We start from the raw sequence: 16,171 nt of genomic DNA, 5'->3' as shown, positions 1-16,171 counted from the left end.
TGCCTGCCTGCAGATGCTCTAGGTAAACAAACCATCTCCGCTGGCTAGCGACTTATCCGGGTGGCCCGGGAGCCAAAGTTTTCTGACCCCTGAATTACAGGGTCAGCTTATGAACAGGTTATAAAAATTTTCCATTTTTACTTATCTGTCTTGGGGGAGTCAGCTCATAAACAAACTGGCTTATGATGAAGTATATACAGTAGTTCTGAAAATCCCATGCAAGTCATCTAAGGAAAATGATCCCTTTTTGAAGGGGTTCTAAATTTGTCGACCGTTTATCCTAATGTTGACTGAGAATTGCAACTTAAAACAAACTACAGTACTGATTTTAAAATGATGGCTTGCATCTGTTACTGTAGTACCATGATGAACTGTTAAGTCACAACAGGATTTTACATTATCTCATGAAGGTGCATGACCGACACCATTAGCTTGATTTGCAGAGTTGGTGACATGTTTCCAGCAATATGCACAATTATTGCTCTGCCTCATGCCTCCTCGCTCTGCTAATACAGCTCCAAACAAATAAGAATGAACATAAGATGTTTGTCCATAATGCATATGTGTGCACAACCGAGTTGAATTTTTTTTCTCTTCTCTCCCTCATGTTAATACAAGATTGTTGAAGGTGAGTAGTCCTATTTCATGTATTCCCAGCTAATAACAGAACTGTGACCATTTTGTAATGCATTGTATGGTATGTGCACACCTTGCTAGCAAGAATATGCTTTCCACTAGCCTCCCTTTAAAATTGTCTCACTCGTTCATCCTCGGGTATGTGTATATTGCTTACAATGTCAAACTAAACGAGTCAGTGAAATCAAATTTATTGCTTTTAATTACTAGTAATCAACATACTCATACTAAGGAAACGCTCCCTGTGTTGATACTATTTAATACAGCATCTGAAGATTAAATCTTCTGTATCAGCACTTATTTCATGAAATAACCCCAATGTGGTCATTGACCCTTGATACAATTCTCAACACTTTTACCCCACATGGTAGTGCGTGTAGTTTGAGAAAGTAGAATAAACTTGAAGATACATAGTCTAATTTGTTGGTCTGCAGTAAAGCAGAACTTTGCCAAAATCTCAAATGCTCCCTCCAACTAGACTTCACAATCCCTTGGCTTGTGTATATGTGGTGGGACACTACTATGGGTTTCTACTGAAATCTTTACAGAGAAATGGTCATTCCAAGACTCCATATTACATAAACAAAACTTAACATTAAGGTTGCAAAGTCAGGAAATGCCAAAATTACAGTTGTCTGTGCAATCTTACTTCACTCCCCTGGTTCACAGGTATTGTAATTGAAAACTAATTATATTTTCCACAGAACTGTCTCAGTGCACGGGAACAAATCCAAGTTATCTGGTGAATTATGCTGTTGTCTGTTGGACCTTTGCCTTTCCTCTTCTCCCTCACTTTTTCACAAATTGAACAGTATGTAGTGAATGAGGCAGAAGACTGCAGGGAGCGAGGATAATCTATTGATTTATGGCCCTGAATACTGCACTGGATAATTTGATTCTCTTTTTATCTTTATCTGATCCTGTGGAATTTACTTAAACCAAAACTTTTCAAAGGTGGCCATTAATACTCAACCTGTGATAGTTTGAGGCCTGACTTGTGGATGTGCTGAACACTAGCTGCAACTGAAGACAATGGAACCTCTATTCTGAATATACCCAGTGCTATAAAATACTGAATAGTCTGAAAAATCAGGTCCTTGTCCCTCAAGTTGGGTATCCAACCAATGAGATTAGTTAAACAGAAGTTAAAAGGTACAGCACCAAAAGTAATATCCCTGCAAGCTGCATGGAAACTTTTTAAAGACACTATAATAGAGGCTCAGCTTAAATGTATACCCCAAATTAAAAAACATAGTAAGAGAACCAGAGAAGAGCCGCTGTGGCTAAACAAAGTACGAGGAAGCAGTGAGAGGCAAAAAGGCATCCTTCAAAAAGTGGAAGTTAAAACCTAGTGAGGAAAATAGAAAGGAGCATAAACTCTCAGGCAAATGAAGTGTAAAAATATAATTAGGAGGGCCAAAAAACAGTTTGAAGAACAGCTAGCCAAAGACTCAAAGTAATAGCAAACTTTTTTTTTTAAAGTACATCAGAAGCAGGAAGCCTGCTAAACAACCAGTGAGGCCTCTGGACAATTGAGATGCTAAAGGCACACTCAAGGACAATTAAGGTCACTGAGGCAAAACTAAATGAATTCTTTGCATTGGTCTTGACAATTGAGGGAGATTTCCCAAACCTGAGCCATTCTTTAGGTGACAAATCTGAGGGACTGTCCCAGATTGAGATGTCATTAGAGAAGGTTTTGGAACAAATTAATAAATTAAACAAGAAATCACTAGGACCAGATGATATTCACCCAAGGGTTCTGAAGGAACTCAAATGTGAAATTCCAGGACTACTAACTGTAGTCTGTAACCTGTCGTTTAAATTAGCTTCTGTATCAAATGACTGGACAATAGCTAATGTGACACCAGTTTTTAAAAAGGGCTCCAGAAGTAATCCCGGCAATTACAGGCTGGTAAGCCTGCCTTCAGTACTGGGCAAACTAGTTGAAACTATAGTAAAGAACAATATTGTTCAACATAATTTGTTGGGGAAGAGTCAACATGATTTTTGTAAGGGGAAATCATGCCTCACCAATCTGCTAGAATTCTTTGAGGGGGTCAACAAGCATGTGGCCAAGGGGGATCCAGTGGATATAGTGTGCTTGGATTTTCAAAAAGCCTTTGACAGGGTCCTTCACCAAAGGCTCTTAAGCAAAGTAAGCAGTCATGGGATAAGAGGGAAGGTCCTTTCATGGATTGGTAAGTCCTTAAAAGATGATAAACAAAAGTAGGAATAAATGGTCTGTTTTTTCAGAACGGAGAGACATAAATAGTGGTGTCTCTCAGGGGGTTGTACTAGGCCCAGTCCTATTCAACATATTCATAAATGATCTGAAAAAAGATCTCAAGTATCAGAGGCAGCCATGTTAGTCTGGATCTGTAGAAAGCAACAAAGAGTCTTGTGGCACCTCGTAGACCAACAAATATATTGGAGCATAAGATTTCACCCACAAAAGCTTGTGCTCCAGTGCATTTGTTAGTCTGTAAGGTGCCACAGGACTCTGTTGCTGGAAAAAGGGGTAAACAACGAGTTACAAAACTGGTCAAGATAGTTATGTCCCAGGCAGACTGCAAAGAGCTGCAAAAGGATCTCTCAAAACTGGGTGACTGGGCAACAAAATGGCAGATGAAATTCAATGTTGATGATAAATGCAAAGTAATGCACACTGGAAAAACAAAATCCTAACTATACATATACAATGATGGGGTCTAAATTAGCTGTGACCACTCAAGAAAGGGATCTTGGAGTCACTGTGAACAGTTCTCTGAAAACATCCACTCAGTGTGTGCACTGGCAGTCAAAAAACAGAATGTTGGGAATCATTAGGAAAGGGATAGATATTGTATTGCCTCTATGAATCCATAATATGCCCACATCTTGAAAACTGTGTGCTGATGTGGTCTCCCCATCTCAAAAAAGATATATTGGAAAAAGTTCAAAAAAGGGCAACAAAAATGATTAGGGGTACAGAATGGTTGCCATATGAAGAGAGATTAGTAAGACTGGGACTTCTCAGCTTGGAAAAGAGACAACTAAGGGGGATAAGACAGCTATAAAATCATGACTGGTATAGAAAGAGTAAATAAGGAAGTGTTGTTGTTTACTCTGCCTCCTAACACAAGGACTAGGGGTCACCAAATAAAATTAATAGGCAGCGGGTTTAAAACAAAGGAAAGTTATTTTTTCACAGAACACACAGTAACCTGTGGAACTTTTTGCCAGAAGACATTAGAGCTAAGACTTTAACAGGGTTAAAAAAAGAACTAGATAAATTCCTGGAGGGTAGGTCCATCAATGGCTATTAGCCAGGATGGGCAGGGATGGTGTCCCTAGCCTCTATTTGTTTGCCAGAAGCTGGGAATGGGCGACAGGGGATGGATCACTTGATGATTACCTGTTCTGTTCATTCCCTCTGGGGCACCTGCCATTGGCCACTCCCAGAAGACAAGATACTGAGCTAGATGGACTTTTTTGTCTGCCCCAGTATAGTTGTTCTTATCTAAACTTAGTGGATGCACTTGAGCTTAATTTCTCTTTTCCTTTGTTCCTGCTAGATAGGGCCAATAATACCATCTTACCTCACAGAGGTGTGGTGAAGACAAATTCATTAACATTTGTGAAGTACACAGATACTACAGTGATAAGCATCATGGAAAAAGGCCATGACGAAACTTAGCATTTTGTATCTAGGACAAGATCTGAAGGGGGTGTCATAAATAAGATGTTATGATGCCTGTAAAAATAAATATTGAATAGCTGCTCATTCAGTGAGCATAGTCTTTCCTGTGCACTGAATGAGGCAGACATGCTATGGAAAAAGCTTGTGATCATAATAAAGACTGCATCATAATGCATATACAGAAAGAGACTGAATTAAGGTTACACTTTTATTCTGGCATTTCCTAACTATTGAGCACTTGACTTGGTAACATTGTCAATGTTACCATGTCAAAAGAATGACGATGTGAAAATTCCATTTTTAGGGATCAGTATGGTCCCTAACTGTATCATTAGCAGGGTAGGACCCTTTAGATCCACTATACAGAATTCTGCAGGTGGCTTATGGGAAGTTCATTAGCACATTGGAGCTGTGTGGTCATGAAGACAGCTATATTTTAGTCACGGGTATTTTTAGTACAACTCATGTAGAGGTCATGGGTCGTAAACAAAAATTCGTGGCCCGTGACCTGTTCATGACTTGTACTATATACCCCTGACTAAAGCATGAGGGTGGGGGGCAGCCTAGGGTGTGCCATGGGTGCTCTGAGTGATCCAGTGAGTGCTGTGGGTGTTTGTTGGGGAGCAGGCAGGACCCCAAGTGGGGGTTGATGGGGATGGCAGACTCCCTACCCAACTCCTCACAGTTCCCCGGAAGCAGCGACACGTCCCTCCCTCAGCTCCTAGCTCTGCATGCTGCCCCTTCCCCAAGTGCTGGTTCTGCAGCTCCCATTGGCCGGGAACCATGACCAATGGGAGTTGCAGGGGTGGTGCCTGTGGATGGATGCAGCATGCAGAGCTAGGAGCTGAGGGAGGGGATGTGTTGCAGCTTCTGGGGAGCTCCCCAAGGTAAGCACTGCCCAGAGCCCTCACTCCCTCCCATGGCCCATCCCACACCCCTGAGCCCCCTCTCACATTGAAACTCCCCCTGCTAGGGGTGGTGGTGGGGCAGTCACCCAAGACAACCGCTGGTGCAACTGACCCAGGGGCTGCCTGAGCAGCTCAGGCAGCCCCAGGCCAGCTGCATCTGTCGATGCAGAAGTCATGGAGGTCATGGAATCTGTGACAAACTCGCAGCCTTAGTCATGAAGTATGGTTAATTTATGTGGAAACTTCTGAGAGTTCTGGTGCCAACTCTAACAAGCTTCTGCTAAGCATGTACAAACAGACTTTCCAAGTTTATACATTGGACAAACTTGGGTGTATTTTTCATTGAGCTGCAAAAGCCAAATTGCTGACACCAGTGACCAAACACCCACACTCATACATTTCATTGTGAGAGGTTCAGTACCCTGCTCCAAAGCCTGAAGGCAATAGTTTCTCAGTGAAACTGTGTGCAATTTTTTTTTTAATCTTTAAGGTACTGTTCCCTAACCTGTTTTCAGAAATAGTCAAACTGTTTTGGTGAAATTTTCTAAAATATTAATCCAAAATCAGACACATGGAATGAGGAAATTTAGCCCAAATGGTTATTTTGGCAATGTAAACAACTGAAAAGAAGATCTATAAGGGAAAGCATTGGGCAGCATCACTACCGGCAATATCTGTAATATCTTAAACTCTGTGACATAAATAAGTCTCTATGGTGCATGTGGCTAATCCTTAAGAGCTGCAACTGAATACTGTAGCCAATAGCCTAGATATAGGCAGTTTATGTGATTGGCAAGGTTCTCATGCACTCCTGATTTGTTATGCTATTTTTAAAAAAGCCACCTGCATGCTGGTATCCAAGCTCTTTCATTGCTTATCCCTTACTTTGTTGTGATAGTTGTAGAGTTAGCCTCGCCTCTTCCCCCAGAACACTTCAATTTATTTACAGTAACTAGTCACATGTGTGACAGGATGCCATATCTAAGGGCTTGTCTATATGGGGAATTTAGCTGCATAATACATTGGTATAACTACAGTAGTACTGGCATAATTGTGAAGGTATATCTACGAATGCAGAAAAGGCTTAAGATTCATATCTGTTCAGTGGGAATAAGAGCAGATGACCAATTAAGCTAAATTCTGTTTTAATATACAATTATGTATTTCTTGGGGTAGCAGGAAGTGTTAAGTTTCACAAGTAAACTTGCTTTTAAATAATTTAAATATAGATTTGTCCATGTTAAATAGTCATATAACAGTGCATATTTAATACATTGCAGAAATAACATTATAAAATCCTAGAAATACACCTAATTTAACACAATTGAATTGTAGAGAATCAACATCAGAGAAATCTAGGGTTAAGAAGCCAACAGCAATCTGACAGCTGTGTATTAAGTAGTGATGATGAAGATGAATCAAGAGATAATGATGTATACGTAACAAACAAGGTGTCTGGAGATTTAGGAACACTAGAGGATGAAACTGCAAGTTCAAGGTATGTACCCTATGCAACTTCCCGTAGACATGTAAAATGTAATATTTGTATTTATAAAAAAAAAAAATCAAACCTTCTCCTACTGAAAAGGAGAAGTGAAGTGGCATGTATGTGGCTTAGAATCTCCTTTTTGACACTGTTAACCTATTCTGAAGCTTCATATCTTCTACTTTATGTAAGAATGGGAATATTAAAGCTGCTATTGAAATAAGGAAAAAATGGAACAATATCTTTAAAAATTGAGACAATACCTGGTTTAGTTTTTGGATTAAAAGTCAACTGAAGAGACAATTCAGAGGCATGGCAAGAGGAAATGCTAATCAAAAGCAACAAAATTGTAACTTAGAGCATTGTTCTGGTCCTTGAGCTTTGTATGAAAGAATGAGGTAGGTAACTATTTTCACTGGTGTCCTACAGGAAGTCAGAATACCCACCAAGATTTTTCTTCTAAACCTTTTATCGTTTGTATAGCTCTACTCTGAAATCTCTCCAATTTCTTCTCATTTTTCTCAAGTATGCCGGCCAAAACTAGATACAGTACTCCCATTTGAAGCCTCAGCTGTGCTGAATAGTGAGACAGTTTCCTCCCATGTTTTACCTATAACAGTTTGCTTAATACAACCCAGAATATTAGCCTTTTTTCAACTGCATCACATTGTTGTCTCATTCAGTTTGTAATCCTCTATAAATCCCAGATCTTTTCTGCAGTACTACCATGTAGCCAATTATTCCCCCATTTTGTAGCTGTGCATTTGATTTCTCCTTTCTAATTACAGCATTTGGTTCTTACCTTTTATTGAATTTCATTATGTTGATTTCAGATGAGTTCAATTTCTCATGGTCATTTTGCCCACTAATCCTGTTCTCCCAAGTGCTTGCAACTCCGCCCAGCTTGGCATCTTCTGCAAATTTTAAAAGTATACTCTCCACTCCATTATCCAAGTCATTAACAAAATATTGAATAGTTCTGCTCTCAAGACTAACCCCTGCAGAACCTCACTAGATAGACCCTCTTAATCTGACAGTAAACTATTGATCACTCCTGAGTATGGTCTTTCAGCCAGTTGTGCACCCACCTTATAGGAATTTCACATAGATCACATTTTTCTAGTTGACTTATAAGAATGTCATGTGGGACTGGATCAAAAGCCTTATTAATATCAAGGTGCGTCACTTAAACTGCTTCCTCATATCCACTAGACTTGTCACAGAAGGAAAATGGAGGGGAGGGATAGCTCAGTGGTTTGAGCATTGGCCTGCTAAACCCAGAGTCATGAGTTTAATCCTTGAGGGGGCCAGTTAGGGATCTGGGGCAAAAATCAGTACTTGATCCTGCTAGTGGGGCTGGACTCAATGACCTTTCAAGCTCCTTTCCAGTTCTAGGAGATTGGTATATCTTCTATTATTATTTTATTAGGTTGGTTTGGCATGAGTTGTGCTTGATAGATCCATACTGGCTATTCCTAAAACCGCATTATCCTTCGGGTGTTTATAAATAGATTTTGTTTAATTTGTGCCAGTATTTTTTTCCAAATAGCCTAGTCAGCCTAACCTAGGTATAACTCTGCAGGTCCTCTTAAAAAAACCAAACAAACTATATTTTCCTTCTGTGATCTCACCCATTCTCAATGAGATTGCTTCAGATAGTTCTGTAAGTACCCATGTACAAGCATAATTCATACAATGATTAGCTATACATATTCCTTGTTTTACCTCAGGTAAATGTTCCCGAAGGGTACACAGTTTATCACTAGAATCATTTAATGTAACTACAGCCCTGAGACTGAATCTCATCATCTGTCTACCATCAGAATCCCAATTTGAATTGTTGAATTAAGCAAATGTTCAATAATTAATGAAATACAATTTAGCTATAGTCATTTTCCTCCTTTCTTTGATTAGAATATGCCAAGATTATAATACAAACTCCAGTGTATAATAGAAATATAATTATACTATCACAGGCTTTCCATGTAATTGGAAAATAAATCTCTTTCCATGTCCACAAATGCAAAAAGCATCCTGCAGAGCTTTTTAAATGCCTGATTCCCAAAAGAAGGGAATAAGAGGAGAATGAGGGTGCCAGATTTCAAGATTAAGCAGCCGTCTCGTCTTCCCCAATAGTTCTAAATTTAAAACCTACAGAGACATTTAATTATTATTATTATTTTTTTTTTAATAATTGAGCTAGCTAGCCATCTTCATGTGACCTCTTTCTCTAGGGATCCCTCTGACTTTGAAAACTACTTTTGGGGAAAACTTTTCTTTTTTTTTTTCTTTCTCGGAGAGCTCTCTTTTTCTAAACTTGCCAGGTAGAACGGCCAGTCTTTGTTGTGGACTTCAAATTCTAGAGACACCCAATCACCAAATTCAGGCACATTATTTTCATGTAGAAGGAATATTCCAGCATTCAGTTATTCTATTAAATTTAGTGCAAACTTCAATTCTGTATTACACATTTCTTCCCTTTCCCCTCACCTATATAAATATCTAATCTTCACATTACTGCTTTTAACACTTCTTCTCTGGCACAGAGATCTGCAGATGGAAGCTGTAGGTAAAAGGCATAAAATAGCTTGAAGTCTAAAAACTCCTTTTTTGTTTGAAGGCAGTAGCTCAGGCAGCACATAACAGGCCTGAGCTGCTCAAGTGGTACAATTATTAGGCAGGAAGCTGATTGGGCAGCTCCCTCAAATTAACCCTGAAGGAATGATAGTGTTAGATATGTCTGAACACTGCCAGTGAAGTGAATTCAAACTTTCTGAGGACCAGCATCTAGCTTTGTGTGTGACACGAATTCAGTGCTCGCTAAAGCAAGGGGAAACTACATTTGCTATAAGTAACCATTGTGCAAACTTATAAAAATGCCAAAATGTCACTTCTCGCTTAAAAATTTGGCTCCCCCAACTACTGGAATCTGTTAGTCACCAGACCTTATTTGGGTTTACCTTATTTGGGATAGTAGATAGCTTGATCATTGCTCGTTTCATGGTCTTATTCCATTAAGCATTTAGACTCTGACTCAAGACAAAGCTAATGTACGTATCCACTGTTCTACCTATCTCTCAAGTAGCTTATATCCATATACACTTTGGTTGAGGGTTTGCATATATAAAGCGAGATGAATTGTGGTGAATAACTTGCAAAAGGTGCGGCATACTTCTTTCGCCCTGGGAACTCTATCACACCATCTCTGCCGTTCCTCCTCCTGTCTCTGCCATAGCAAGTTCCAGAAAAGGGGCTGGGAGGCTGAGTAGGGCCTGTGGTGGTTGTAGATGGTTCCTGTGCCTGTTCAATTCCCTCCCACCCCAAGTGATGCACTTCTGAAGCCCTAAGCATTGCTGAAGCAATATACAGAGGTCAGTAGCATAAGAGGAAATCCCTTCCTAGGACAGAATATTTGGTGTTAATCAGAAATTGTCCATCTTTTATTTTAACTTATTTTCCCAGTTTATTTTGGATCACTTTTTTTAATCTCCTATGCAAGACAATAATGTGGCTTACTTGAAACCGACCATCTTGTGTCGAAGCGTATATATAATGGACATGAGAGGTGCATCTGTGTTCTGCTGTCCCTAGACCTATCAATCTTCTATGAAGCTGGGTACTAATGACATAAATGGTCCTGGAGTGTGGTCAGGATGGATTGATATGAATCCTAATTAAAATCAGTGATTTATATCAGCAAGTAGAAAGTCTTGATTTTAAATCTATTGTAATTGTGTTTTGCACTTGTACTTTGTGCTTGCTTTTCTCATTAGTTTGGTAACCCTTCAAAATATTATTTGAAACGAAATATAGCCTTGACAATAATTTTGGTGGTTTTTTGCTTACCCAGAGGAAATACTGTGTGCATGTTTAAGTAATTATAGCTTAACTATACTTTTATACAGATTCTCTATTTTTCTTTTTAATTTTTTTATTGTTAGAAAATGGTGAATGATGTCTTAAGTTTTTACTTGTGATTTGTGTCCATCTCTGGATAGAAATTCAAAATGCACAAAAAAGGATTTAAAATGTTAAACTTTTTTCTTATGTAAGGTAATTTATCCAGCATATTTATCAGCTTGTTCTGCATTTAAAATTTAACTGATTTATTTAAACAAAGGGGGAGGTATGTGTCTGTAGTTGGTGACCAGAAACAATCTGATCATTTCATCATGTCCTGGAAGATTTTTTTTTAGAACTAGTAGAAGCCTCCTCACACCTACTTTTTTATTCGAAGATTGGAAGAAGAAAACAAGATTTTCTGCTCTTACCACTCCCAATTGCTTTCTGAACTTTGAATGAATTAGTCACTAAAGTGAACTAGCTGAATAAACTGAAATGACAAAGTCTCTCTCTGCACTTGCAGAAGTTGAGATGCTGTCAAAAGCTCTCTTAGCACTTCAACAAACTGTAGTGTAGTGGTTAACTTCCTTAAAACTTGGCAAGAAACGTACTGCTTAATATTAATTTTTGCATTTAATATAAATGATTCTAAGAAGTTTAGGCCTTAACATAGATCGTATTCATTTCAAATTTAATTTTAAATTTGTTTTTAAAAATAGACCAATGTTTAAGTTTTTTAAAAAAATCCATTTTTTAAGATCCGTTTTTATCCACCTTGAGTGGTGCATGTGTTCTAGCATGTTATCACTGCCATCAACTTCAGCAATCCAGCCACTAGTGAAAATATCTGCAGTGGAGAATGTTTAAAGGGAAACTCAACAGAGCTTGAAATAACAATAAATAAAATTTTCAAGCGGGCTTCATTGTGCTCTCCATGATCACTCAGTTCATACTCAGTAAGTTCATGAGCACCCACCCTCTCTCTATCCCCCTTCTCTTTGCTTATTTCTTATGTAATAGTTTGTGGTTTTTGTTGCTTGGTATACAAGATGATGTGGTGAGCCTCAGCCAGGAGAGGGATTTGAAGTTGAAACGTTTGCATGCTGTTCTAAAATGAAAGAACTTGGAGTAGTTCGGTTAACCTGTTACAGTGTACTTCTGCAAGGAACAGCTAGTTCTTAGAATTGTGAACTCTGTTCCAAAAAGCTTCTGGAGACTGCCTTGCCATTTTATGTGCTACATGTAACCTGTACAGTGCTGTAAGTTACCACTGTTTTCAAAAGTTACTTCTTTGTTATTATGACAATTATAGTGGGGATGAGGGGGAAGAAATGGTAAACATGAAAAGGGTGAATGGAAAATAAGGGCCTTCTCCTGTGAGGTGTAAGAGACCCTAATCTCGTTAGTGTAACAAATAGTGTCTAACATGAGCGTGCCCCAGGTGAGCGTTTGATTCAGCATAATAGAAGTTGGCCAAAAGCCTAGTTTCTTGAGTCTGAGGAAGAGAATAGGTTCTTGCCTGAGGCAAACACGAGGATACAAAACAACCAGATATTGTCTGAAGCTTCCAGTGCATAATGGAACTAACATATTGTTTTGGGGGTTTTTTAGGCCTTCAGGTACCGTTAGTTGTCCAATTTGCATGGATGGATACTCGGAGGTAAGAACTTACACCTTGTCTACAATATTTTTTGTTCCACTGAAGGAAGAATTAAAATGTGAGGTACAGAATCACTACACTTGTTACCTAGTTGTATTTGGAGAGTCAAACTATTGTACACATTAGAGAAAATCTTAGTTTTTATGTCAGTGCATAAGGGTGATAGCATCTTCTCCAGGATCTTTTGTAGGATATTCAGTTTCCTTAATAGAAGAATAAATTAATTATGATATTCCTTTACTACCTGCATTAGAAGACTCTTCCATTCTCAAGTTGTGACAAACATGCTACCAAACCAGAGTACCTCTCTGACTGCTCCTAGTGACTAAGATTCTGAATTGCTAAATTTTGCAAGTATTTAAATGGTAATTGATGTGTTGAGCCATATGTCATAAAAAAATATGTGACAGTATATTTGTTAAGGGTAACTTGCTCCTGAGAGCCAGCTGATGACAATACATATTTCCGTAAGTCTTGAATAAACAGTGCTAAAGTCACCGACTATTATGGATTGCAAAGATTTGCTCTTAAACAGTTATGTAATCAATATTGCTCTTGTGCAAAGCCTTTCTCATAGACTTCAGCTTTATAGTTTCTTCTCTTTCAGATTATACAAAGTGGACGACTTATCGTGTCAACCAAATGCGGCCATGTCTTCTGTAGTCAGTGCCTCCGTGACTCCCTTAGAAATGCTAACTCTTGCCCAACTTGTAGGAAAAAACTCAATCACAAACAGTACCATCCAATTTATATATAAGCACTTGAATTCTTCTCAGGACAACCTCAACTGGATCTTGATGAAAATGTCATGCATTTGTGATGCCTTGAAGATTAAAGGAGCAACAGGTTGCCCACCCAGTTGTAGTAAAATGGATTTTTGGAGAATTAACTTGTGCATATCTAAACAGCTTTCTTATGGTCCAGTCATACTGTCAAAAGTAGCTTGTTCATGTTAAAAGTTCTTGAAGGTCTGCAAACACAGGTTGGTATGTGTCACCAATGAAGCAGCTGATGTTCTGTTTCCTTCTACTTCTTTTGAAGTTCTTGAACATGAGTTCTGGATTTCTTTTTTTCTCAAATGCTTTTGATTACTCCTGCCCCTTACCCCCCCCCCCCGATAAATAAGTTACATTGCCTACAGTATGTATAAATGCTTTCATTTGAATCTTATCATGATGAGGGTGGGAGGCAACAAATTATGGGAGAGCATTCTGCATGTAGTTTTACCTGCAGTGCAGTTTGTCCAAATAGAATGAGTTCTGTGACAGGCAAAAACTTAATGCAATATTAAATTGTATACCAGGGTAATGCATTGAACTAATATGCTGTTAGCCAGCCAATAATCTTTCTTTAACTGGTATTCTTGCAGACCTATACTTACGGGCTCTGAGGTGTAGAGTAGATGGCCAAATTACAACTTCCATAATGTGAAAGTATTTTGTTTCTGGTATATTGTAACTGCCCAAGAATTACTTGATTTGAATCCCAGTATTGAAGTGTTTCCTAATCTGTGGTGAGATTTCTTGCTTTAATACTGTTCAGTGTTTCCCTATAATCACAGCTGAGCAGTAAATTAATGCCTTTTCTCTGAGCATGCTGTTTTTATAAAAGTTTTTCATCAACTGAATACCAGACTAGACAAATCTTGGTCCTCTCTAAAGCATACCTAGTGTAATGTTTAAAGTTCAGTACATTCACTTTGTGTATTCTGCTTCTATACTAACAGGTTTAAACATATACAATGCTAACAGTACACTGGTCTGTTTAATCTTAAATATATTTAATTTAGGCTTCAGTCACTGGCTTGGTATTGATGTTGGGGTAGGAATGCTGAACAAGTGCAGTCTAATTGGTCACTCATTGTCTTGAGGATTAAAATGTGCAATAAAGCTTGTATAGCTCTTTTAAAATAAACATTTGGTCAGGTGCATGTTTTTTCAAAAAGCTGCATCTGAATCTGCACCATTAGCCAGTTTACCATTTATTTTCAGGACTGACTGCTGAGTGCTATTCAATAGAATTTTTATTTCAGCACAAAATTACAAGGAGATGTGGTTCCTGGGTGAATTGATGCATTTAACTGTAATACTTCTATGTGTGGGCAAGATGTTAACATCAGTTTTCTATGATCTCTGTACATACCTCACACTTGGGCCAATGTTTTGTTCCATGATACAATACAGTATTATAACTGAAGGCTAGTCTGTGAAACATGAACAAAAATAAACTGCCAGCTACTCTGAAGGCTGTTTTAGAATAAATTTTTCAGATTTTTTTACCATCTCCCCCCACCCCCCTAGACTTCCGAAAACAGAATTTCAAGAGGTATGTAATTAACACATAATAAGTAGTAATATCTTACTATTCCACCAGTGGGAGAATTGATTGTTTTAAATTAAAGAAGCTGCTCTGATTAGCCATTTAAACTTTGAAGAAGTGTCTATCCAACAATAAACAATGTTGTGCAGAATATGGCCTCTATGTAGCAATATGATGACTTACCCTGGAGAAATGTAATCCTTGTGCTACTCTCATCCTCGCATAATCAGAGATTGTATTACATGGAAAAGCCTGCTGTACTGCAACTTATGCACCCTGGCAATACTCTCTACATATTAAAAGGTATAATCGCCAGTAGTTGCTCTCACTTGCACTGAATTATTTAAACCTAGTGCTGAACGAAGACTTTCCTAAAATATTTTCATGACAGTGCAATTAATTTCTGTATCTTTTTGTTTACAGAAAAGTTTTTTCTTTTTTTTTCTTTACATGTCTTGGAAGACAAACTGAGCAAGAACTTTATTCTCAAAATTATTCAGAAGCATCTGTCACATGCAGAAAAAGCAGCCCACTGTGACACTGTCTAGTAATTTAGGGCCACATACACTTGACTATTAAAACCCTCCCAGTAATTTCTAAATTAAGGTAAATGGCTCATATATCTGAGCCATCACACTTAAATTACTGTGTATCGGGAAGGCAATAAGAACGTACAAATGTAAAGCATTACGTCTGGGGTTGTGGTCGAGTAGCATGTCCCTACATCTTTAATTTGAGTACTAGCCTTAGTCTGAACTGTGTGTTTGTGGTTTTTGTTTGTTTGCACAGTTTCTACCATGTGAATAGCCCTTTATAGCTTGCATATCAGTATATAAACATACTTGGACTTCAGATACCGCAAACTGTAGAATATTCAACAACAAAAGTTTTTAATTTTTGTGGTCCTTATTAAGTGCCACATTTTGTGTACTTGAAAACAAATTTTAAACTTTCAATATCAAAATGGCATATGTTAAAGTTGCATTATAATTTTTAAAAACTTGAAATAGATATATTTTAATTTCCAGTAAAGGCAGTGGCTCAGTATAGCTTATGACATTTGCAAGGACTGATCGATAATATAAAGATTTTTTTGATTATATAAATGTATGTTTTTCACTTGTCATTGTGTATAGTTCAGATTTTCCTGTATTTAATTGTGTTCATATCTATATGTCAGATCTACTTTGGACTCTACTGGGTAGGCAAATAACTCATTAACAGATGGAAATAAAACTATTAATTTGTCCAATCAGAAGTACTCCATTTATTTTAGTCAACTTGTATTATAATTTAGTGCGGGGGGAGGGGGGACAAATTGATTGCCTATTCCTAAATCCCAAAGGTTTCAATTTCTTACTTTTTTTGGTCAACGTTTCTCTTAGTCTAATACTTGAGTGTGCAGTACAAAAGATTTTAAGACTTGGAAGCCTAATAGGGTAACTAAACAACTCTGTGCTGATGTTACCTGTTAAGCACATAATGAAATGTGTACCTTGTAATGTAAATTTTTAAATACAAACCCTCAAGCAGAAGGGAATGAGGAGGATAAGAAAGGAAAGGACAAGAGGCAGGCATGAGGGAATTGAATTTGTAACTACAAAAGCACACCCTCTTGCCTAAACTTACAAAATTAA

The 16,171-nt window shown here is 38.0% G+C and overlaps 1 protein-coding gene across 1 annotated transcript in view; it reads left to right on the top strand.

Annotated features, from left to right (window-relative positions):
* The window catches only part of RNF4 (ring finger protein 4), a 33,864-nt gene extending 18,078 nt beyond the window's left edge, over nt 1-15,786 (top strand). Inside the window, 4 exon segments of the mRNA XM_075066631.1 lie at nt 619-628; nt 6,562-6,724; nt 12,167-12,215; nt 12,823-15,786. Coding sequence (XP_074922732.1) covers nt 619-628; nt 6,562-6,724; nt 12,167-12,215; nt 12,823-12,972 — 372 coding nt within the window. The 3' untranslated portion in view covers nt 12,973-15,786.
* Nucleotides 15,787-16,171: the final 385 nt, after the last annotated feature.

Source organism: Chelonoidis abingdonii, chromosome 5, assembly GCF_003597395.2.
Source record: "Chelonoidis abingdonii isolate Lonesome George chromosome 5, CheloAbing_2.0, whole genome shotgun sequence".
Taxonomy (NCBI): Eukaryota; Metazoa; Chordata; order Testudines; family Testudinidae; genus Chelonoidis; species Chelonoidis abingdonii.
The sequence above is the reverse complement of the archived record's forward strand: the minus strand, read 5'-3'. Positions and strand labels throughout refer to the sequence as shown.